Source organism: Phoenix dactylifera, chromosome 14, assembly GCF_009389715.1.
Source record: "Phoenix dactylifera cultivar Barhee BC4 chromosome 14, palm_55x_up_171113_PBpolish2nd_filt_p, whole genome shotgun sequence".
In the NCBI taxonomy this organism is placed as follows: Eukaryota; Viridiplantae; Streptophyta; class Magnoliopsida; order Arecales; family Arecaceae; genus Phoenix; species Phoenix dactylifera.
The window spans coordinates 6,988,747-7,011,050 of record NC_052405.1 but is presented as its reverse complement, the minus strand read 5'-3'; the positions used below and the strand labels follow the sequence as shown (position 1 = coordinate 7,011,050).

Below are 22,304 nucleotides of genomic sequence, written 5' to 3'. Positions count from 1 at the left end.
GAATAGTGTTCCTCTGCCTTCTAATAACCGTCGATCAGTGAAAGAAACTAGTGTTCCGGTCACCCTCTCTGACCCACTAAATTCTGGATTTTTGTCTCCAGAAGATCTCATGTTGACGCAGGATCGAGTGGTGGGTGGAAACTCAAGAATTTATTGTCCATCCCTAATCTACCAGCATCAGTTGTAGACCGGTTCAATGAATGTCTGCGACTTCAGCAATCCCACCATCTTAACCATTCCCTTCTCGTAATTTTTTCTTCAAAAAAAAAAACCACCTTAGATCCCAATCTTCTCTCTCCCTTTTGCCCATGTTGCCGATCTTCGCCACCTCTCCCACCTGCATCGTCGCCACCTCACTTGCCCCTCACTTGGACATTGGATATTGAAGGTGAGGATTAAACTTGTTGGGACGAAATTGGGGGATAGAAATTTGGCGATAAAGTTATTAGAGAGGAAACGGAGGCTGAGGAGGATGAGTTTGTTAGATAGAAAAGGATGTTAGTTATGATAAAGAGCAAGTTAGGGAGGTTAGAGATATAGGGAGAGAATATTAAGACTGATAAGCTATATAATTTTCTTTTCGAAGCAACTCATATTAATGATTATTCTACTATAAAGTTTTGTTCCTAGCAACGCTATGACTATATGCACGCCAACAACCCTCTCATCATGTGGCAAGGCGGGGCTGTTACAAGTCATAGATTTATTGCCCAGAATGATAGGTCCGGCAATTACTGACTCACCAAATCAGCGATTATGGGCCTAATCAAAACTTCATGCCAGCAAAATGGATGCCCCATCATAGACAAATTGTCTGTATCCAAATAAACGAACGCCTACGGTCCAGATTGTATCCATCATGCAAAAGAATGATTGATTTTTTTTTGCGATGTCGACCATCGGACTATATGCATCTTTTTTTTTTTTTTTTATGGTAAAGACGGCATTTCATATAGTTCTAACACGAGTACATCCAGCTATATCAGAAGAAAGTAAAGAGTAAATAGTAGAAGGTATCTCTCCTACAGATGTCCAAATGATCTCTTCAGAATGTCGGGCAACAAATGAGGCAACCTAGTCTGCTACTCTGTAAGCCTGAAAATCGATCAGCTCCTGAGCCAACCTACAAGTATCATGGATAAGAGGATGACCACCATCCATTGCATGCAATCTTTCACAAATCTAAAAACATCCTAACCTCTTTTCTCCCTTGCCTGCATAACTCCTAATAGTTTATGTTGGGAAAGAAGATGAATCATTCTCTCTCTCTCTCTCTCGCCAAAGATAACAACCCGAGCCCATATAATACGGCAGCGTGCTGGTGGCTGGACCGATAAACTATATGATTAGAGGACCCAAGCGGGGCTTCGATCGGAAGCAAGACCGACCCAACCCTCGTCCGTTCATTCCCAGACCGACGAGCGCAGAAAGGCAGCAAACAGCTGCAGAGCACCCATTGGTCCCAATTCCACCACCTGTGCAAGCCCCTGAAAAGGGATGCCATCTTTTACCAACATCCGTCGGAGGCTCCCATGTGGAGGAACCGAAGAGATGCTGTACTGCGTGCTACAGCCATTGTCAGCTCGATCTCTCCACTCATGAGCCAAAAGGCCACAGAGCTCCTCCGTTCTTTAATTCCTTTGCCATTGTTCTCTTGCCCCTTGGCAAGTTCGGAAGGCCGCGTATGCGTACGTAGACTAGAGTAGTAACCAAATCTGATAGACTGATGCTTGCAACAATCCAAGTGATTAACAAATGCCACTTCCCATGGATACTATGTAAGTTTGTCCTGCTCTCTAGAAGAAGCTGCATGCGATGGGGATATTAATTATTATCCGGCCGCTGGCCCCGTCATTGGTTTGCTCCCTTTTCTTCTTTTTTTTGGTTTTTGCTCCTTTCAGTACGTAGAGATCGAAAACCAGCAGCAGCCGGCAATGTGGAATATCTTATAGCGAGCGTTGCTAGCTGTTTTCCGTATATGACCTAGTTCCCGTATGGTTGGCTATCAGAAGATGGTGACTGCAGGCGTCGGGCTTATTCTGTCGTTTTTGCATGTGGATTTAGAAGACATCAAATCCGCCTTGAATTATACTGAAAGCGAGGAGGTTTGATCAAAGATGGACGCCAAAACTCGTCAGATCGCTATTTTATTTACACGTAAAAGCTGTGAATAGTTTCTCATGCCAACAAAAAGGAAACAAAGCTGGGGCTGCGCGCTGAGCCGACAGCCTTGACGATGTCAGCTAGGGCCTTGATTTGTTGTTGTTGTTTTGTTCAGAAAAGAGTACTAAAAGAAATAATGCTGCATAACGATCCAATCAACAAAAAAATGCTACAAAATTAGTCAAGCAATAATAGATAGATCTGGAAATTAATAGAAAGTTGGGCGGAGAAATTGCATGACGCCACTGTATTAAAATTCCACCTCACACAAGAGAAGCTCAACAGAACCTTCGCGAGCCTTCCTTCTTCTTCGATAGCATCAATTAAATGACACTATTGAAAAAGATGGTCGAATAATCGGCTTCTTGCACAACCTAGTTTGGCCACTTGGAAAGATAATTTTGGTTCTTAACTCCAAGGTCTCCCCCCATTTTTGAATTATCATATATCTTCTCTAGGACCCACAATGGAGGCAGCAGCATTAAAGAAAAATGTCGTTATAGGCAATACTGGCTGGACCTAGACAATGGAGAGAGTGACAGACCACCATTACATTATTTTGATTTAAAAAACTTTGGATAAAAAATTAATCAGTTGATGCAGCATTTTTATTCATCATTTTCAAATTGTCATCATACGAGCTAGTAAAGAAGCCAGAGGTTTACTTTAAGGTTGTATGGCCGTTTTCTTTCAGCTAAGGCTTCTAAATTCAAACCATGTGTCTGGAATTAGAAGGGCTACAGATTAAACTCTTTTTTAGTTAAGATGGCTCTGTTATATAGTCTCGGAGTAATTGCATTCATTCATATCGGCCGCCTAAATATCCCAAAGGCACTCGAGAATGATTGATTGGGCCTCCCGAGGATGGCTCGAGGAGTGCGGTCAACCACATGAGAAGCAACCAAGTTAATGGTATTGTTGGCTTAGCAAGTTTCAAGAGATACAGCATCTTTTATTTTGGTAAGTAGCTGTAGTCCCGTCCGATAAGATTCAATTAAATCATAGCGTTATCACATGGCACGGATCACAGATTCACAGGCCATGGTACGTTTGATAAGAGTCTTTGAGTCGTCGACACACCGTGCTGCACGGATAACATGGACGGACATGATGCGTAGAAGCATCGACCAATGGAAAGAAGAAGGGTCGCATTCCGTTCCGGCTCGCATTGACCCGGACCGAGGTGGCGGGCGCGCGTCCTTTGCGGCCGCCCTCGTCGCCATCCATCCACCATCCGCGCCAAGGCCAGGCATTGGCTTGCCCGCGAGCCATGGCGTGTTCCCAGCCCTCCGATTCGCCTGCTACCCATATCAATACTAATACTGATAGGCAGTAGTAGATAACGACACCGATGTTTCGTCCTCCCGTTCCGTTTCTTCTTCCTGTGCGTGGTCGTCATCTCCCCCCTTCTCTCTCTTCCTGATGTTGATGTGGGATCGATTCCGTTATCATTGTAAATAAAAGACAGAGGGCGGAGCAGCAGCAGCGCAAGCAGAACACGCTTCGCCTCTCGCCGCGCCCCCGGTCAACTCGATTCGTTCTGCTTCTTTCCCACCTCTCCAAACCCTAGATTTTTCTCTATCCTGCCAGGTGAACTTCTTCTAGTTTCCCAAATAAGCTTGGGAACCTCTCCTCTGTCTGTTCTCCCGCACCTTCTTCCCTCTGTTTTGAGATGCTCCAAGGAGGACCCGCACTCTCCTCTGTTTTGATATTCAACTCATTCAAGAACCATCCGCGTTTTCATTTTTCCCATCCTTTTCTTTTCTTTTCTTTTCTTTGCTTTATTGTTGTTGTTGTTGTTGATGATGATGATGATGTTGTATCTGCGGATCAAACTATAAAGTGATTGTCTTAACATTTATTAGAATTCAAGGATGTTTTGAGATCAATCTAATTCTATTACTCTTTAGATTAAAGTATGTTTTTTGAAAATAAATTAGAGTATCTGATGCCCCGTCCTTAAGATATTGTCCTTTACTTTGATGATATGAGCCAAAGTTGCACGAATTTAATCAAGTTTTTGTGTTATGCTTCATGTTCTGTCCAAATTTTTCTTAGAAAAAGGGGAAAAAATCTGCTTATATGTCAATTTTCTGATTCAAATTATTTCTGTCCAACTTTTTTCTTCGAAAAAGGGAAAAAAATCTGCTTATATGTCAATTTTCTGATTCAAATTCTCGACATGCTGGGGCTGATGGATTTGATTGGATTTTCGCGTCAGTTTGGAGATCATCTTGCAAGTCTGAAGTGTCGCGCTGCATACTGAAGCAGATACAGTTTAGTGGAGATATTTTTGAGGGATAGGAGGGCAGCACATCTCGATATTCCTATGATGCTTGTCAATTGAGGAATGGGAACTGTGGTATCCTCCTCCTCCTCCTCCAAACTATGGCTGCTGTCTTGGCTTGTGCATGCGTTCTTTTGCTTGCTCTCTGTCTCTGATGCACGACTTTTTGGGTTAAGTCAGAAGGTTACCTCTAGGGATATAGGTGTTGCAACCAATCTCTCCATATCTTACCCCTGGGTTCATTCGTTAAACAGAAGACCTCCCTTCTCTTGTCAGGTGATACTTGCTTATCCTAATGACTGTATGTATTTACTTTGGAACAGAGAGGAGGGAACGCGAGGGAGTGAGTGAGGCACGGGAGATTTCCTTTATCAAATCTTGGTTTTAATTTTTTAAATCCTTAAAAGCTTACCACTTCTAATGGCCGTACCCTTTTGGTTTGAATTTGGGGTTTCCTGGCAGGGTACAACATATAGCAGCACTAGGATGCTATGCCTAAGTTTCTAACTGCAGAATGTGATTTCCATGAGGAACATATATGCATTCAAAATGTTGTTTTGAGCAATTTAAGGTTTTCCTAATTATAATTGGCAGACTATAATCTTAAGCATGTTATTTAGATGAGTAATGGTTGAGTTATGTTTTCACAATCTTTGAACGGTTCATGAAATAGAATCTGTTGAGATTATACTATTGCTTCAGTTCAACTTATCAAGAAGGAAATGATGATTATCATTTCATTTTTAATAGATTTGAACATGGCATCATTTCATTTCATTTCTTTTTTTTTTCCTGGTAAACAATTAGTTCATTATCCTACATATTTTATTTTTTTCTGCAATAAACTGGAACATCCCTGCCTACTGGGGAGGATGTGTTGAGTAAACGCTTGCATTCTAGATATCTAAGATGCCTTTAAAAGCTTGACTTATTTGTCTTGAAGAACGTACTTAAATTTCTATCTTGAAGTATCGATGGTATTGGCAACTAAAGTTCGATTCACATTCTCTAGGAAATTGGATCACCCAAATCAAATTGCACTTAAGAACTTCATATATTTTCTGAAATGTAAATTGCTCATCGGGTCATTTTATTAGCAGAGAATGCTGCTTCAATATAATTTGTGCGCCTATATTACACATCGCCCATATTTTTTGTACAAGTGCAGGTTTTGTCCCACATGGCCTTGTTGTGCAGTTAATTTTTTTCACCTGCATTATCTTTTGACAATCACATGTTCTTTTCACCTTGCTGAGAATCCACTCCTATGATTTTCAGAAACAAGCTGTAGGTATTACACTAATAAATAGCCGTGGGTTTTGTTGGTTGCAAAATACTATATTGCTCATGTCAGGAGAGAAGTTGAGTTTCCATCTCAAAAAATACAATAATATGATGGCTACACAATTTAAAAACAGAGAACTAAGAATTTAAATGGCATGCGTCCAATATATTTTACAGCAATTCGATTCTTGTTGCCCGTAAGTGTAAATTTTCCATTGTTTTCAATTTTTGAAATACAACATTCACATGCTTTAGTGGGTCAAAATATTGGATTGATCCAAAATATTGTTCCTTTTAAAAATTTATATTTTCAACATCATTGATCAACCATTGAAATATTGTTTTTTCTTGTTTTGGCATGTTATTTTAGTTATTGGTAGTGATTATTGAAAAGCTACTGCAAATTATGAAATTCACATGTTTTTGCAGGCTCATTTTAAGTGTAAGAAATTGTGTCTTTCAGTAAATGAAATCAGAAACTTTCTATTGAACAAAAAGCTGCCCTCAGCCAATACAGATCGAGAAGCCCTCCATTCTTACTTCCAGAAACTATGAGAGGGTCTGAAAGAAATTCCAAGTCTTCCAGTGACCTTAATGTCAGCTTTGGTTATCAGTGCAATGCCTGCCAATATGCTTCTGCGGAAGTCAACTATGAATCTGAGCATTCTACAACAATTCAAATTCAAGATTCCAAAACCAAATCCCGGAGCAGTTCGTTTTCTTGTTTGTCTGGTGCTGCTCTTAGTGCGAATGCCACATTGGCAAATACAAATATATGTAATGGCCTTATTGGAGAGGAAATATTGCCTGGATTGGATTCACCAACATCGTTCAGAAGGATGGCATCTTCGCCTTCTATTTCAAGGTTGGACCTGTTGTCATCATCTTCACAAAGTAGCGTGTCCACATTAACTGGCATTGCATCAACTGACAGCGATGTGCTCGAGAGTAGTAGAAACTTTTGGAACTCCATGAGTTCTCCTGCTGCGGTTGAATCTTCAAGTTTTCTTAATGCTGTGGACATACAAACAGCTGGCGGTGCAGCAGGTGAAGATCGTGTTCAAGCTGTTTGTTCTGAAGAAAATGGATGGCTTTTTTGTGGAGTGTATGATGGATTTAATGGAAGAGATGCTGCTGATTTTCTGGCTGGAACTTTGTATGAAAATATAAGGTTTTATCTATATTTGCTAGAATCTCAAATTAAGCAACAAAGAGAATCCAGTGGTTTATATGAAAAAAAGCATCTGCAGTGTTCGTCAAGTCATAAGGCCATGAAGAGTGAGCTGTCTTTGGCTATAAAGACCTCATATATTGAAAAGAGGTCAGGCTTATCCACTAATTTTTCATATGAAGATTTCTCAAGCGAAGCTTTCCGTCTTGGTGTATTGGATTGTCTTGTTCGTGCTCTTGCTCAAGCTGAGAGTGATTTCATTTATATGGTCGAACAAGAAATGGAAGATCGGCCTGATTTAGTTTCTGTTGGATCTTCTGTACTAGTTGTGCTTCTTCATGGGATGGATTTATATGTTCTAAATTTAGGAGACAGCAGAGCAGTGCTAGCTACTACTAATTCGTCTGGAAATGGAACATTAGAAGCCATTCAACTAACAGAGATTCACACAATTGATAATGACGCAGAGTATAAGAAGGTTTTGGCCGATCATCCTGATGATCCTTCACCTATCATTGGTGGGAAAGTAAAAGGAAGGCTAAAGCTAACTCGTGCATTGGGTGTCGGCTACTTGAAAAAGGTATTCAATTTTGTTATTAATTTTTTGAAAAATAACAGGTTAATGAACTCAGTTAACTTATCTTTGAAATTATAAAATTTTGCAGGGTAAATTGAATGATGCATTGATGGGCATTCTTCGAGTTCGTAATTTATGTAGTCCTCCATATGTTTACACTCATCCATTCACTTTCAGCCATACAGTGTCAGAGAATGACTTATTTGTCATATTGGGAAGTGATGGACTATTTGATTTTTTCACTAATGATGAAGTTGTGAATATGGTTCACTGGTTTATCCAAGACAATGCATCTGGTGATCCTGCAAAATATTTAATTGAACAGCTTGTGCTTAAAGCGGCAAAATGTGCAGGTAATCCTTTGAAACTATGACATGTCTATGCTTTATTGCACTCTTACATGTGCTTATTTGTTATATGAAAAATGCATAAACATCTAATCATATGCGACCAACTATATATGCATCCATAGTTTAACATTTTCATTTACTTTTGATTATTGGCCTACAAATTTTCTGAAGGTCAAATACCAAAATCTAGTATATGCATTTCCAATTACTCTCTCTCTCTCTCTCAAAAAAAAAAAAAAAAAGAAAGAAGAAAAAAAAAGCATATGCATGTCCAGATTTTTGGAAATTTGCGATGAGTCTAACGATAGGATGAAATTTCAATTTAGTAAGTTAGGAAAGTCAATTAGTTAAGGTTTTCACTTGGATGTTCTCATTTATTTTCTCTTGCTATCTCTATTATGACTAGTGAAGGCTGGTCGTAGAGTGGCAATAAGTTGGCCATAGGGCGACAGCCATATTGTCACGAGGTGAGTGTTTTCCATATCCAAACACCCGCGAAGCGCCTTGACATGCCACAACCAAGGTGGGCCATCTTGAATCCTTCCTTTGGATCTATATATATATAACACAATATTCCAACCATATAGCCAAGCATGCTCCTTTATGTACCTGTCTTACACTTTCGTCAAACCGAACATGTATGACACACTCAAGCACCTGCAAGCAACCCAACCCCCAGGTCAACCTTAATGCTCATGCACACCTTGTTTTTATAGCTTAGAGTCTTCCCAAGAGTGCTCCACAGCTAGGCACCTCTATGCTGATTCCATGGCTTTGCCCACAAATCAAGTACTGCTCCCTCAAATATCTTCATTGCTAGCAAAATAGTCCCATGCCACGACATACCCGTTGTGCCACTGATCTATAAGCTGCCATAGTACACTTCAAGAATACATAGACCAAACCCTCATGACACCACCATGCAACGCCACTGCTATGCATGAAGCTTATAAGTAAATCATCTCTAGTGTAGCTTAGCTGAACCCCTAAGTCGACATACCCCGCAACCTCTAGAAGTCATAGTTGATCATGCATGTTTGAGCCCTCCAATCCCATTATCCAAGCTCCAGTGCCGGCTCCCGTGCCATGATCCCTGTCTTGCATCCTTGGCATGCCTTCTCTTCTATGACCATATCACTCGACAATGTTTACGAATTGTTTGTACATTGCTGTATAATCCCACCATCCTCAAGATCCATGGCCATATAGCCCAACATTCTTTGTCCACGGTGTGCCCTCATATCGCCACACACTCTATGGCACCGGCGTCCAAGTTTGCCCATCAAGTAAATATTATCAACCAGCAAACCTTTGCATCACACTATCCACTCTTCGGCATGTCCTGATGGCTATCCTTGATCCTTGGTCCAACTCTAAGGCCAATGTGTCAGCCAGTATTCCATTAACCACACTTGTGTTCCATGGTCGGCTTGCTCTTATGGATCCCCGTGAGACATGCATCAAATTGCATCAAATTGCAATGCTTGCAAGACGTGCATATCATGGTAGGCCAAACTCTTGCGCAACTAGCCCATTATGCCTTTATGCTCCATTACAATGATCAAGCACGCAAAGGGTAACCCGAACTACTCCCTTGGTAAAACCTTATGGAAATTCCCGCTATGCGATGTGGCGAGCTTCTCTAACTAATATTGCCTTGGACACTCCTCGCGAGATCATTCAGGCACGGTATTACCTTGCCCCTCCTTAGTCCATGAGGAATCCTATGGGTATCCATACATGTTTGAGCAATCTGCTACCATACCAAATATCAAGCTTTGTGAGTCCCTTGATATCATATGCCACAGCCATGCTGTGCAAAAATGCCTAACCATCATCAATAACCCAACTAGGCATCCCCCAGTCTCCACCCTAAGGGTTCCAAAGTATCAAGGATCATTGCAACTCTTTGGCATGCTAGCACCTTTGCCATGGTTTGGTAACTGCAATCATGACAATATAGTAGCCACAGGGTGGCTATAGGATGGGAATAAGGTGGTTAAGGTTATTGATTGGACATGAATACTTTGCCATGAATGGACTTTAATGTACGCCGTATAATGGGATTGATATTGGGTAGTTTAGCTTTTGTAAGTTTTGGTTATTGGATTTGCATAGGCTTCAATACATTGCTTTGGCTTTATAAGTTGATTTTAGATAGATTTATGTTGTAAATGTGTTTTTGGGTGGTTGCACTTGGCTAGTTAGATTACAGTGGAATATATTTAAGCTTTTCAATGGAGTTCTGGTTTAATATTAATTAGGTTTTGTTTGAAGTCATGGATTGGATTTTTATTATAGATTGAAGTTTGTGCCGCTATGGTATTGGGGTAGAATACTGGAAAAGGTGTATGATTAATTAAAAAGGTCAGGTTGGTTAGGTTTGATTTATGGGTTGTGAATATGGGTATTTATCTGAAATATGAAAGGCCAGTTTTTTAACATATATATTTATAGAAGTAGGTTTTGGGACTTCATTTTCTCTAGAATAATAGGTCTAAGTTTAGGTTGGTTAACTTGGTGTGTGGCCTGTGATTTATGACTCTAGGCTTTGGTTAGTTTAGTAAGTTTAAGGGAAATGGTAACATTTAAGTATGCTGCATTATATTATCTGAGGACTAATGCATCTCAATTATGCATTGATTTTCAAACATACTGATATAATTATTCCTTAATATTCGACATGAATGTGGTGCATATGTGACTCTTCTCTAGATTTCTAAATCATCTGATCTTTGCTGCACAGGTTTTACCACTGAAGAATTGATGAGTGTTCCTGCTGGAAGGAGAAGAAGATATCATGATGATGTGACAGTCATTGTGATCATTCTTGGAAATAAACAACGAACTTCAACAGCGTCAACATTATTGTAGGTGTATACCATCCATTTATTTGGAGATCATTACCAAAACATCTGAAGGACTCCAAATAAATGTTTTGCTTGTCTCAGTAACTGTGGTTGATGTAATAAAATACTGTGTAAATTTTAGACAATGATGCCCAAATATGTTTTCCAATCAAGCTATAGATAGTTTTTGTGTAGGGCAATTTATTTTATTCAATATGAACTCATTTTCTTATAAATTTCCTGCAAACCGGTTAAAGAGTTTTTTAGAGCTTGCTCGAATGAATGATTGGTCATATATAAATGTTACTTTTATCGACTCATTCATTGGAAATCTGATTTAGACCATGCCAGTACAAACTACAATGATGGAAATGTGATTGTGTTGCTAATATAATTCGGAGAAAATTATGATTGATGAATTGGATATGACCAATTGTATTTTAGTTTGCTGGCTGGCACCTCTGTCTTGATCTGGTGTTGAGGCTCGAGAAGTAAATTATCCCATCATTTATTTTTTTATAATTGCGTTACATTTATTATCACTGTTTTTACTTCCAGATTTGAGAGAAGATGGTGTTTGTATGGTAAAAAAGATTATGCAGCAAGTGCCAGGTGGTATGATTGATTCTTGATTAGATTTGTAGAAGAGCTTGCAGTTTCGGATGGAATAACATTTACATGAAAATTAGGCATGTTTGGTGGAAGAGAATGGTAAGCATATTTAGAAAACAATTACATGCTGCATCTAGGAAAACAATCCAGCATTCAGCAATTGCTCTTCCTAATTTTTGCTTGTTTGGTTAAAGAACAAATCTCACAAGTTAATAAGCACAGAAATGGTGCAGACGTAGAGCTCCAATGTTCTGATCAGTTCTCTGCACCAAGTAATCTTGGTGGCTCAGCGCACTGTTCATCGGTGCGTCCACAGGATATGATTTTCCTAAGATACAACGGAAACAATCTTTCGCAGTTGAACTAACGGAAAATTCACAGGCAGGACCGGTGACACGTTGAGATTTCTAAGGAAGAATCTCAAGATGCTAATTAAGAAGTCAACCTGTCTCGGTTTGGTAATACAGCAATCCCGGCTTCCACCAGAACAGAGTCATACGCGGAACAAGCCATACTGCAAGTCAGCTTCTGTCGCTGGTCTTCTCAGCGGTTGAGAAACAAGCAGCAGAGACGCTCTTAATTCTCTTGCAGTCAGCCAATGGTGTTTCCCAACTGGTTTACAGCCTTCTTTCGATCTTCCAACAAAGTGCATCTCTGATATCCATTTAGTTTTCTACACATTTCCACAATCATGCAACTGAATTTTGGACATGAATTTGACTTTTGCAAGCTCTGCTAACTAGATAGAGAATGACTACAGCAGTCTAACGTAAACAGCTACCCCCAACCTCTCTCTCTCTCTCTCAAAAAAAAAAAAAGAAGATCCCAAATATACAGGGCGAATTAAGCTAGTTCTCACACAGCAAGGGCAACTCTAACAAATTATGTGCCACATCTTGTATGCCAAATGTTTAATGGTGATTCAGGCTTTCCACCAACTCATGGAGTTTTTTATCCCATGACAATGGCTTTGAACCACTACTCAATTCAAAATACACTACTCAAATTGTATTGCCTGAAGTAGTTAATATATTACAAGTTTGCAGGATTCTTGGAAAGAGTTCAGATGTTCAACACTGCGCATTTTGTTGGCAACAGATTATCTCAATGGTCATGGCAGGCAGCACGCTTGACAAGAACGTAATCCGTTACATAATAAGACAGTAAATTGAGCACTTTGGACCGTCCATCAACTCTGTCAGGTGGACCTCATGCCTGCGAAGGAGAAAACTTGGAACTGTGACATGCCTTTCTATGAAAAACAGAAGCAAAACATCAGCTTTCCTAGGGCGGATGGTCGGTCTAGTGTCGCAAAACAAGAATGACAGGATCAGTTCTTCTAGCTTGTCACCAAAATGAGAGAGTGAGAACATGAGGTAAAGAGGGGCTATGGCAGGTTTCCTGAAAGTTTAATCTCCAGTTGCAGCTTGGTTAACATTGACAGCTGCATCTTGGTCATCACTGGCAGGTACAGCTTGGTTATCCTTGGCAGCTCCTGCCACAAGGCCAGGCACATCCTCCTCCTCGGTGGCAGCGCCATCGCCAGATGCCTGCTTCTAGAAATGTTCTGCCAGCTTCCTCAGGTTGTCTTAAGTGGGCCTGAAAACTATAGAAAGCCTATAAAACCATAGAACACAGATTATGCAGGACCATACAAGTAAAAGTGCCTAAGCATCGAGCATTGATGCCATTACAAACTAATCTGATAATGATAGGCTCGACTTTGTTACCTATGAAAAATTTTCTATTCAAGTATGCAATACTTTTTTTTTAGAGTAGAAAAGGATTGCATCTATGCTAATCCTTTTTACTCTGTAGTAATATTCTTTGAATTTGTTAGAATGCATCTATTACTATTTTTCTTATAAACATACTACAAAAAAGCATACATGGGCCAAGATGATGAATATAATTTTGATAATGACATATGACAAACTTCAACAGCTGCAAAGGACTCATCATGAACCCATCGCCTTCTAGATGGCAAAGTTATACTCTATTTTGCCTTCATTAGTTTGAACTTCCTTCTTAAGCGAATAGTGTTCCTATTTAATGTAACCAACATAAGCCTTAATACAAAATTCATGCCATTCGATAGTACACAAAAATAGTCTCTTCCATTCCTCCTGTCCTCTAACACAAGAAAAGATTAGAGGAATAGAAAATTAGAGACCCTTAAGTACTTCTGCAGGCCCTAATGGTGTATCGAGTTCGAGTCGGGTCATAGGGTAAGAAATTGCAAATTATTCAAAAATCAAACGGCTCGGATCAGAATTTAGTAAACTCAGATCCAACCTAGATCCGGCCTTATGAGTCCTTTAAATCCGGTCGGATTGGGTCTAAATGAGTCGTGTCATAGGCCAACTCGGCCTATTTGCAGCCTTAGGATAGTGCTATCATGAAATATTTTGTGCATGAATTGTTTGCGCGTATCAAATCGTTCAACAAGGTTGCCTCCGAAAATAAAAAAGAGAAGAGAGGGCAAGATCCATCAGGTCTGGCCCAGGAGGAGAATTGTCCCATGTCCATTTGGGAGAGATTCAATCAAAGCACGTGAATTGCAGAAGCGTGTATCTCGTCTTTCATTCTATTTCTTTTTTTGGTAAAAGCGTTTCTTGCTTGTTGTGCGATATTGGGAAGGGAAGCATTGGTAACCGAGGAGTCCGAGGCACGTGATCCCTAAATGTAGCTAAAGAACAATATTTATTTCTCTGCGGTTTAATCTGCTCCTCAAGGGGCTGTTTTTGGACCGTCGCTCAATTCGGGCCGGGCCGATTCCAATCCGACCCGCGCGTGAACGGGAGTGCGAACGAGGGGGATTGCTCGTGGCGCGGTCCATCCCGAAATCCACGTATGGTAGAAGGCTCGAGAAAGCCGAATAGAATAGGGGACCCAACCCCGCTCCAGGAGAGATAGATAGGTTGGTCTTGCTTGGACCGATGCTTCGTGGGGCAGCGGCGTGGAAGGGCTTTCTTCCGATTAGCCGATCGTCGCCTCTCCGACCATCTGAATCCTAATCAATTCCGTCTCTCCGTGCAGCAATCTTGAGCGAGAAGAGGAGGGTGGACGCAGAAGGGCGGAAAAAAAAAATAGGGGTGGAAATGGCCGGCGGCGGCGGCGGCGGAGAAAGGACGCCGGAGGGTTCGGAGGAGCAGCAGAAGCGGTCGGAGATCTACACGTACGAGGCGCCATGGCACATCTACGCGATGAACTGGAGCGTGCGGCGGGACAAGAAGTACCGGCTGGCCATCGCGAGCCTCCTGGAGCAGTTCCCGAACCGCGTGGAGATCGTCCAGCTGGACGACTCCACCGGCGAGATCCGCTCCGACCCGGCCCTCTCCTTCGAGCACCCCTACCCCCCCACCAAGACCATGTTCGTCCCCGACCGCGACTGCCTCCGCCCCGATCTCCTCGCCACCTCTGCCGACTTCCTCCGCATCTGGCGCATATCGTCGGATGACGAAGGCGGCGGTGACGACAACAGCAAGAAGAACAACTCCTCCTCCAAGTCCTCCTCGTCGTCGCGCGTTGAGCTCCGATCCCTCCTCAACGGCAACCGGAACTCCGAGTTCTGCGATCCCCTGACCTCCTTCGACTGGAACGAGGCGGAGCCGCGCCGCGTGGGCACCTCGTCCATCGACACCACCTGCACCATCTGGGACATCGAGCGCGAGGCCGTCGACACCCAGCTCATCGCCCACGACAAGGAGGTCTACGACATCGCCTGGGGCGGCGTCGGCGTCTTCGCCTCCGTCTCCGCCGACGGCTCCGTCCGCGTCTTCGACCTTCGCGACAAGGAGCACTCCACCATCATCTACGAGTCGGCCGACCCCCCCAACACCCCCCTCGTCCGCCTTGGCTGGAACAAGCAGGACCCCCGCTACATGGCCACCATCATCATGGACTCCGCCAAGGTCGTCGTCCTCGACATCCGCTTCCCCACCCTCCCCGTCGTCGAGCTCCACCGCCACCAGGCCAGCGTCAACGCCATCGCCTGGGCGCCCCACAGCTCCTGCCACATCTGCACCGCCGGCGACGACTCTCAGGCCCTCATCTGGGACCTCTCCTCCATGGGTAGCGCCTCGGGAGGCGGCCAGCAAGCGCAGGCCGCTGCCGAGGGCGACCTCGACCCCATACTCGCCTACACCGCCGGGGCCGAGATCGAGCAGCTGCAGTGGTCCTCCACCCAGCCCGACTGGGTTGCGATCGCCTTCTCCAGCAAGCTCCAGATACTCAGGGTTTGAGAAAGACACATGCAAAAGGAAGAAAGAGAGGTTCATCTATCTATTGACTGTTCTCATCATCTCATCATCTTTTTGCTGATCATCAGCGATTCCTCACCTTCAATTAATCATCTGCTGCAGATGGGATAAAATAGAGGATAGAAGGGTTTCTTACTTGCTTTAGATTAGGGATGGGCCATAGGCCAGCTTGGTTGCTTCACTACTGGGTGATGATCTGATATCGCGATCTTACTTGCTTGTGGTGTAATTTGTAGTTTGTTTAGCTTTTACATTTAAATCTTGGATTGTGGAGTTGAACTGTCTTTAATTACCTGGGAATATCATTAATTGTTTGTTTGGGTACTCTGCTCTGAGATTTGCTCACATTGCTTAGCTTTTCCCCCCTTGCCGCTGATGATTGATTGCTGTAGCTCATTGTAGTGTTAGTGTTGGATGCTTGGGATTTGATAATGTGTAATATGGTCGCTTTTGTTGTTTGATTTTGCCGTGTTGTTCAATTTTGTTTATATTGCTGGTACTGTTATTTGGTTCTTTTTTTCCAAATGTTAATCTTTCTTGGACTTTATAAACTTGTTCATATTTGAGAGTTTGGCGGAATTCCATGTTCTGTGTTTGTTGTTGGTCCTTTTGAGTTAATTTGCATACTGAAGTGGGCTTTTTGTATATCCTAATATTTGATAGCATTGCATAATAAGATTTTGATCACCATCATTTAAAAGTTATTAATGGTTCACTAAATTTTTCTTTGAAGTTGCAAGGTGAAAAAAGATTTTAAGATTGTAAAAAGATCGATTATGCTTGTCAAAAACTTTGACCTTGTGGATGGATTTACATCTTTTGGAGAAGCATACTTCGTCTGGAATTTAAAATAAGCCAAAGCCTCTTGAACTTGATCATATTCATGCTTTCTAGGATTGTTGTGGCGACAACTAGGTAGCATCATGCATAGGCCTGGAACTAGACATCAGTTCTTTTGGTGCTCGTGCTGGTGAATGAATAGGACTATCCCTCATGAGTTTGACGATATGTTGGGGGGAGGGGGGTTAAAAAAATGTGTTTCTTAAGTTTAGCTCTTCTTACAAACTTATCACGATAGAGGAGAAATTTGGAATTGAAGAAAGAAGGGTTGTAAGTATTTAGTAAGTACTAATGGGTCAAACGATTTTATGAGGCAATATTTAGATAATACAACTTGTTGACTAATACTAGGTTGAATGAAAAGATATGTTGTGGATGCTTATTAGACGAGTTGAAGAGAAACTTAACCAATATGAATAGTTTCTTCCATGCGAAAGCATTTATTTAAAGCAAATCAAAAAGAGGATTGTGGAACACTATGTAATTGCACAAGTTGCCAGATGCTTATTAGACGAGTTGAAGAGAAACTTAACCAATATGAATAGTTTCTTCCATGCGAAAGCATTTATTTAAAGCAAATCAAAAAGAGGATTGTGGAACACTATGTAATTGCACAAGTTGAATGTAATTCATGATTGTGACATGATTAATTATCTTTTTCCCCACTGCTTTTTGTGCTGTGTTTTTGCATCTTATCTATTGCCTTTGTTGCACTTGCTTGCTGTTGTCCTTTTTGTTTGATATAAGTTCTTACGAACTATCGATGTCTAAGGATTTCTCCAGTTAGGTAACAAATGGAAATTGACTTGACATGGTTGTTTTTTCCTTCTTCCATAGTCTAGTGCTTTTCATGTGGTGGTTAGGACTAAGATTAGAGATTGTATACATGCATTTTGTTTGCCACTTAGCAAAAAGTGAGGTGCTAGGAAAATGTCCTATTGAAAGGTGTTAGTATATAAGGCTGCAATGGGTTGCATAGAGGTCGTTCTTTGCCTTCAAATTATACTTCGAAGAATACTGCTAGAACTTTAGAATGGTTTGAAAGTCAATGTTGGGGTTGTCTTGATTACTCAAAAGGGCCGGATTGTGACTTATATATTGTCACTTAGTTGAAAGAGAGATGATCGTAGTAAGAAGTTTGGTATAAATGCTTCATGAAAGTGGTTAGTCACTTAGGAGTGGGGTGCTGAACTATTTTTCTGAGGGAGAACATCTCATGGTTCCCTCTTCTTGAAAGACTCGACTCTGCAAACAAGAGAAGATATGTTAGTGTCAACTATTTGGATTAGATGGTGGAATTATGTCGACTAAGAGATGGTTTATAAACTCAAGTTGTTCTTCAAAGCATTGGTACTAACATGGCTTCCAGAAGATGATGCATCCCTTGGTTAGGCTTTTTATAATATGTAGGGTGGCTTTTGATGATGTGATGCTTTATATGTGCTCATCTATTTCTGGAGCTCAATCATGTTGTGTTTGTAGTAAAGTAGATTCTATAGCCTGTAATTAACATAAAGCTTGTAATTGACAACTTGTAAGGTTGGTTCGAGGTTTGACAATATGGTCTCAATGCACGTATTGGTTGGGGACTAAGCTAGTACAATATCAAAACACCTAGATACTGGCATATGATACAATGTGGCATCCCAATATTGTATCAAGACCCTTTTTACTTTTTGCTTTTTTTTTTTGTTTTAAGGCTCTTTAATGTTCTTTAGTTTCTTTTGTTTAGGATTAGGTAAGGTTTTGGCATGGTACACTCTTTTTTTGGAGAAAAAAAGAAGAAGCAAGTTTTAGTGGCAAGAGAAAAGGTGGGAGAGGAGATTATAGGGATTTAGGCTTGGTGGAGTCCAGGTCTGAGCTCTTGTCCTCTTCTTCCCTTCTTTATTTCTTTTTTCCTCGATTCTTCTCTTTGCATTCAAAGGCAATAGCAAAAGGAAAAAAAAAAGATGCCGAGGGGCTTTATGAGAGCGTTCAGCAAGTATTGAGTGGAACTAAATGGTCTTGGTTCCTGTCCCACTTGGCCAAGTCGCATCACATTCTAGATGCTTGTTGGCTGGTGATGCATGTAACTTGATGGTTTAGGATACACGTACTCCAAATTGTATGTTACGAACATATCCGTATGTATTAGATAGTAATGCTTGTCATATATAGCTAGATGCATAACAAATATTTATTTTAAATGTTATATTTCTTGATTAAAAAAAGAGAGTTTTAAATCCCAGCTTGATGTGTGGTGTTCTTGGCCATCCTGTTTCTATGAGAAAACGGGTACTGAGAAAGGGGCAAGACCCTGGAACTCATTCATGCGGGAAAAGAAGAAGAAAAAGGAAGAAAGAAAGGAAGGAAAAAGAAGAAAATGAAAGAAAGAAAAGGAGGAAGGGAGAAGAAAAGGGAAGGAAAGAAGGAGAGGAAGGGAGAAGAAAAAGAAAGAGGAAGGAAGGAAAGAAGGAAGAGAGGAAGGAAGAAGTGAAAGAAAGAAATAAAGGAAGGAAAGAAGGAAGAAAGGAAAGAAAAAAAGAAGGGAGAGATGGAAAGTACCTACGTAATGACCATCAGGATAGGGTATAATAGTGGAGCATTCTGTTCTGTTGGAGAAACCAGGATGCCCTATCCCACAGGATCTAAAGCCTTACCTCTAGGGACGAGCGAGCTCTCTCTCTTTCTCTTATACGCACAATCTGGATGTCAATCTTTTCAGAGTCAGTGGTGTTGATGCTGTGTATAGAGTATCACATGTAGTCTATTGATTTGAATCATGACTAGATGGTGGAATTCATGGATTGTACATAGTCTGGACTGTATTATCCCGACAGCTCATTATGTTTTATAGATAGCTTTCATATATGTAAAAAAAAAAAAAATCTGTTTATCATCTTGTAACGGTGTCCTATTTTTTAGATATTTATCATATTGCCTAATTTGTATCATGATGTATACTTATCCTGTATTGAGATTCATGATTCATAGATAATGATTATCCGAAGGAAGCGGTGCCTCCATAAAATCTGGCTCTGAATATGGTAGGTTCAAGACACCTGTATGCGTGTGTATTTGTTGGGGTGTGGAGGGGAGGGGTGATATATTTCCTTGGTTTTGTTGAGATTAAAAGTAGTTGATTAAGAATTAGATTTAGTTGACTGGATGTGAAACCTTAGATCGTGAGCATCCTCTAAATTCAGAGTTTCCTTGGATTTCTAGTTGGTTGTTGTGGGATTGCCCATTTCGTGATACAAACTACAAGGGGATTAAACTTTGTTTGCTGACAATGGGCTTAGACTGCAAATACGGTTGAATCTGTACTTCAGACTTCAGTTGCTCTCACAATCTCGGCAGTTGAAAGAGGCATCATTTGTTTCATTATTTTCCATCCCTTAAGGCTTCAGCAATAAGAAACAGATTCCATTTGGAATTGCACCAACTTGGTATTTGTTATCTGCTGTTTTGATTAGCTCCATCCTCTGTTCAATCTTGAGGTAAATTTGTTCATGGGCGTGAATATCTCACTAAAACATGACAAATTTTTGGTTCACTTAATTCCAGAGCCTGCACCTTTGCTAATAATTGAGGTTGGCTTCTTATTTTGAATCTAAACCTGGATCATCTTTTAGGGCATCTGTTGAGATATTGAGGAAATAAAAAGAAGAAAAAGTTGCTCCATGGGAATTATTAAACTCATTTTTCAGCAGGCATATTAGTCGGTAAAGTGGCATGGTGCCATGTAAATCCAGAATAGAAATGGATTCGCAATGTATGTTTAACAAGGAGATGCCTTTACTTAGATCAGTGCTGTAAAGATATAATTTTTAGCATGAACATTGAGTGACAAATAGTTTATTTTAAAGATGATGTGGAACAGCAGTGATGGAGTTGTTACAGTGCTAGACAGCATTGATGAGTCGATCTACGGAGTGGAATCTGTAACCTACTGCCAAATTTCTTGGGCGAAATGTTATTCTTGCTCAGCCCTCGAGAACATAATGTACAAGGGGGGAAGGAGAGAAGGCTCTCCTTGATGGAGTAAATCTTTGGAGTCAGTTGACTAGAATCTCAGTGGTTGCTATTTATTGGATTCAGATGAGAGGCTTGATTAAATTATTGTCTTATTAATGAACTTCAGTATTCAAAAGATATCTCATGATAATTGAAAAGGTTGATTAGTCTTGCTAACAATGCTATGGATGATCTCTTTCAGAGGATTTGTCTTTCAGTCCTGAGGGAGGAGACTGGAACTAGGACTCCTGTTTTGAGTCCTGTCCTCCAAGGCCCTTAAACAGCTTATTTTCAGAGGAAGTTTCTGGTTGGAAAACAACCTTGGATGAGTTTTTGGAAAAATACATCAACCAAAATGACATCTGATTGCGTATTTGTAGATAAGAGGACAGAATTTGCTGGCCTCCTTTGGATTACCAGGTTAATATACTGAGTTTGCAACAGTTTCTAAAGTATTAAATGCACGTTGGATGTTTTTGAGTAGAATTTTAAGGGAAGTGCATTTGGATGTCTTTAAGTTGGAGTTTTAGATGTTGGAATCGATGTAAAATTGGAAGAATAGGAAAGAGCTTTGCCTAACTCTTTGTGAAAGTGTCATGCAAGCGTTATGCACAATCTCTTTGGTTCCAAGCATCATGCAAGGAGGTTGAGTTCCATAGCTGCCGTTAAATTGAATATCCGAAAGGTATGGCATCTTAAGGTTAATTTTATAGAAATTTATATCTCATTGAAACTAGGGGCTATCTGAAATCGACAGAATAGTGTGGGAGGAGGATCGTAATGCTGTGATCAATGTTTGAGGATTCAGCGATCAGTTCTGATGAACCAAACCAAAAACTGACCCCTAAACTCAGCTGATGACTGGTTTCGGTCGAGTCTCCGTTGTCATTTTATCAGTTCTGGCCAAAGCTGGTGGTGGATGAATGTTTGCCTTCAACTTCCTTAATGGTATAATCAAATATATGATCCATCTTAGATCTCAGGAAACACTTTAATGATGTAAATAATGCATGAACTATGGTGGTGCACCCCAACCAGACCAGAACTGGGCGGTCCCCCTAGGTGGCATCTGGATAAAAACCGTAGAAAGACATGGCGAGCCATGGACATGGTGCTGCACTCAACCAAACCAGGAGTGGTCTCTTTTTGTGGAATTGATGCCTTAATGTCATTGCATCCATTGCTTAAATCTTCTGAATGTTTGCAGGCAAGCATCCGAATCTTCAATGGAAGATTATTTTTTCTTGATGAATTTGGAATGCCATGGCAGTCACTGCATATCCGGGGGTTCTTGGTAATTCGGATGGGTGACCCCAGCACATAATCTCATGATGCCATAGGCAACCCGCCAGCTTTTCGCTCTGAAGGTTGAGAATATACTCCTTGTCTTCGTCCTCCACACCATGCAATTAATAACGCATGACCCATCTGTGAGAACCAGCCTACAAACAGTGGGCTAATGGGCCAAGCTCAACATGGCCGGCCCATCTGGAGTTCCAGAGGCGGTGATCATCAGCTGAGGCGGTTACAACCGCCTGACAGCCACGATCACCGCCACCACGCTTCCTCTCTTCCCACCGAGGGCTATAAGAATCCAGGGATTTTTCTCAGGGATGCTTCATCCCTCACATCTCACTGCCTCTCACTCCCTCTTTCTCCTGCTACAAGGAGCTGGATTGGGAGCGACGGAGGAGTAGATACCCTCAGCTCGTCACTGCAACTGAGCCGCCGGAGCATGCACAGTAGCTCGCCGGAACGCCTCACAGCTCTTCGGAGCTAGGTAAACCCTTAACCCATTCCTCCATTCATGGTTTACATGCTATTAGCTTAGCTAGGGGATGGTTAACAGAGGAAAAGGGTAGGGAGAAGATGAAGAGGAGGGAGGAGAAAGATCTAACCAAGGATCGGCTGTG

At 41.3% G+C, this 22,304-nt stretch overlaps 2 protein-coding genes across 6 annotated transcripts; both read left to right on the top strand.

Annotated features, from left to right (window-relative positions):
- The first annotated feature begins 3,448 nt into the window (after window positions 1-3,448).
- LOC103712803 (probable protein phosphatase 2C 39) lies at window positions 3,449-10,999 on the top strand. Of its 5 annotated transcripts, none has more exons than XM_008799429.4 (5): window positions 3,449-3,753; window positions 4,385-4,525; window positions 6,164-7,485; window positions 7,571-7,835; window positions 10,579-10,999. In XM_008799429.4, the coding sequence occupies exons 3-5, from the start codon at window positions 6,286-6,288 to the stop codon at window positions 10,704-10,706; spliced, it is 1,593 nt and encodes a 530-aa protein (XP_008797651.2). In that variant the 5' UTR covers window positions 3,449-3,753; window positions 4,385-4,525; window positions 6,164-6,285; the 3' UTR covers window positions 10,707-10,999. The 5 variants fall into 5 exon arrangements, with proteins under 5 accessions (XP_008797651.2, XP_017699705.2, XP_008797652.2 ...); XM_017844216.3 differs by adding an exon at window positions 4,631-4,726 and having other exon boundaries at window positions 3,449-4,525; XM_008799430.4 differs by lacking the exon at window positions 4,385-4,525 and having other exon boundaries at window positions 6,198-7,485.
- A 3,047-nt stretch (window positions 11,000-14,046) lies between these two features.
- LOC103712802 (WD repeat-containing protein LWD1-like) lies at window positions 14,047-16,016 on the top strand. The gene has a single exon (XM_008799427.3). The coding sequence runs from the start codon at window positions 14,395-14,397 to the stop codon at window positions 15,535-15,537; it is 1,143 nt and encodes a 380-aa protein (XP_008797649.2). The 5' UTR covers window positions 14,047-14,394; the 3' UTR covers window positions 15,538-16,016.
- The last annotated feature ends 6,288 nt before the right edge of the window (window positions 16,017-22,304 follow it).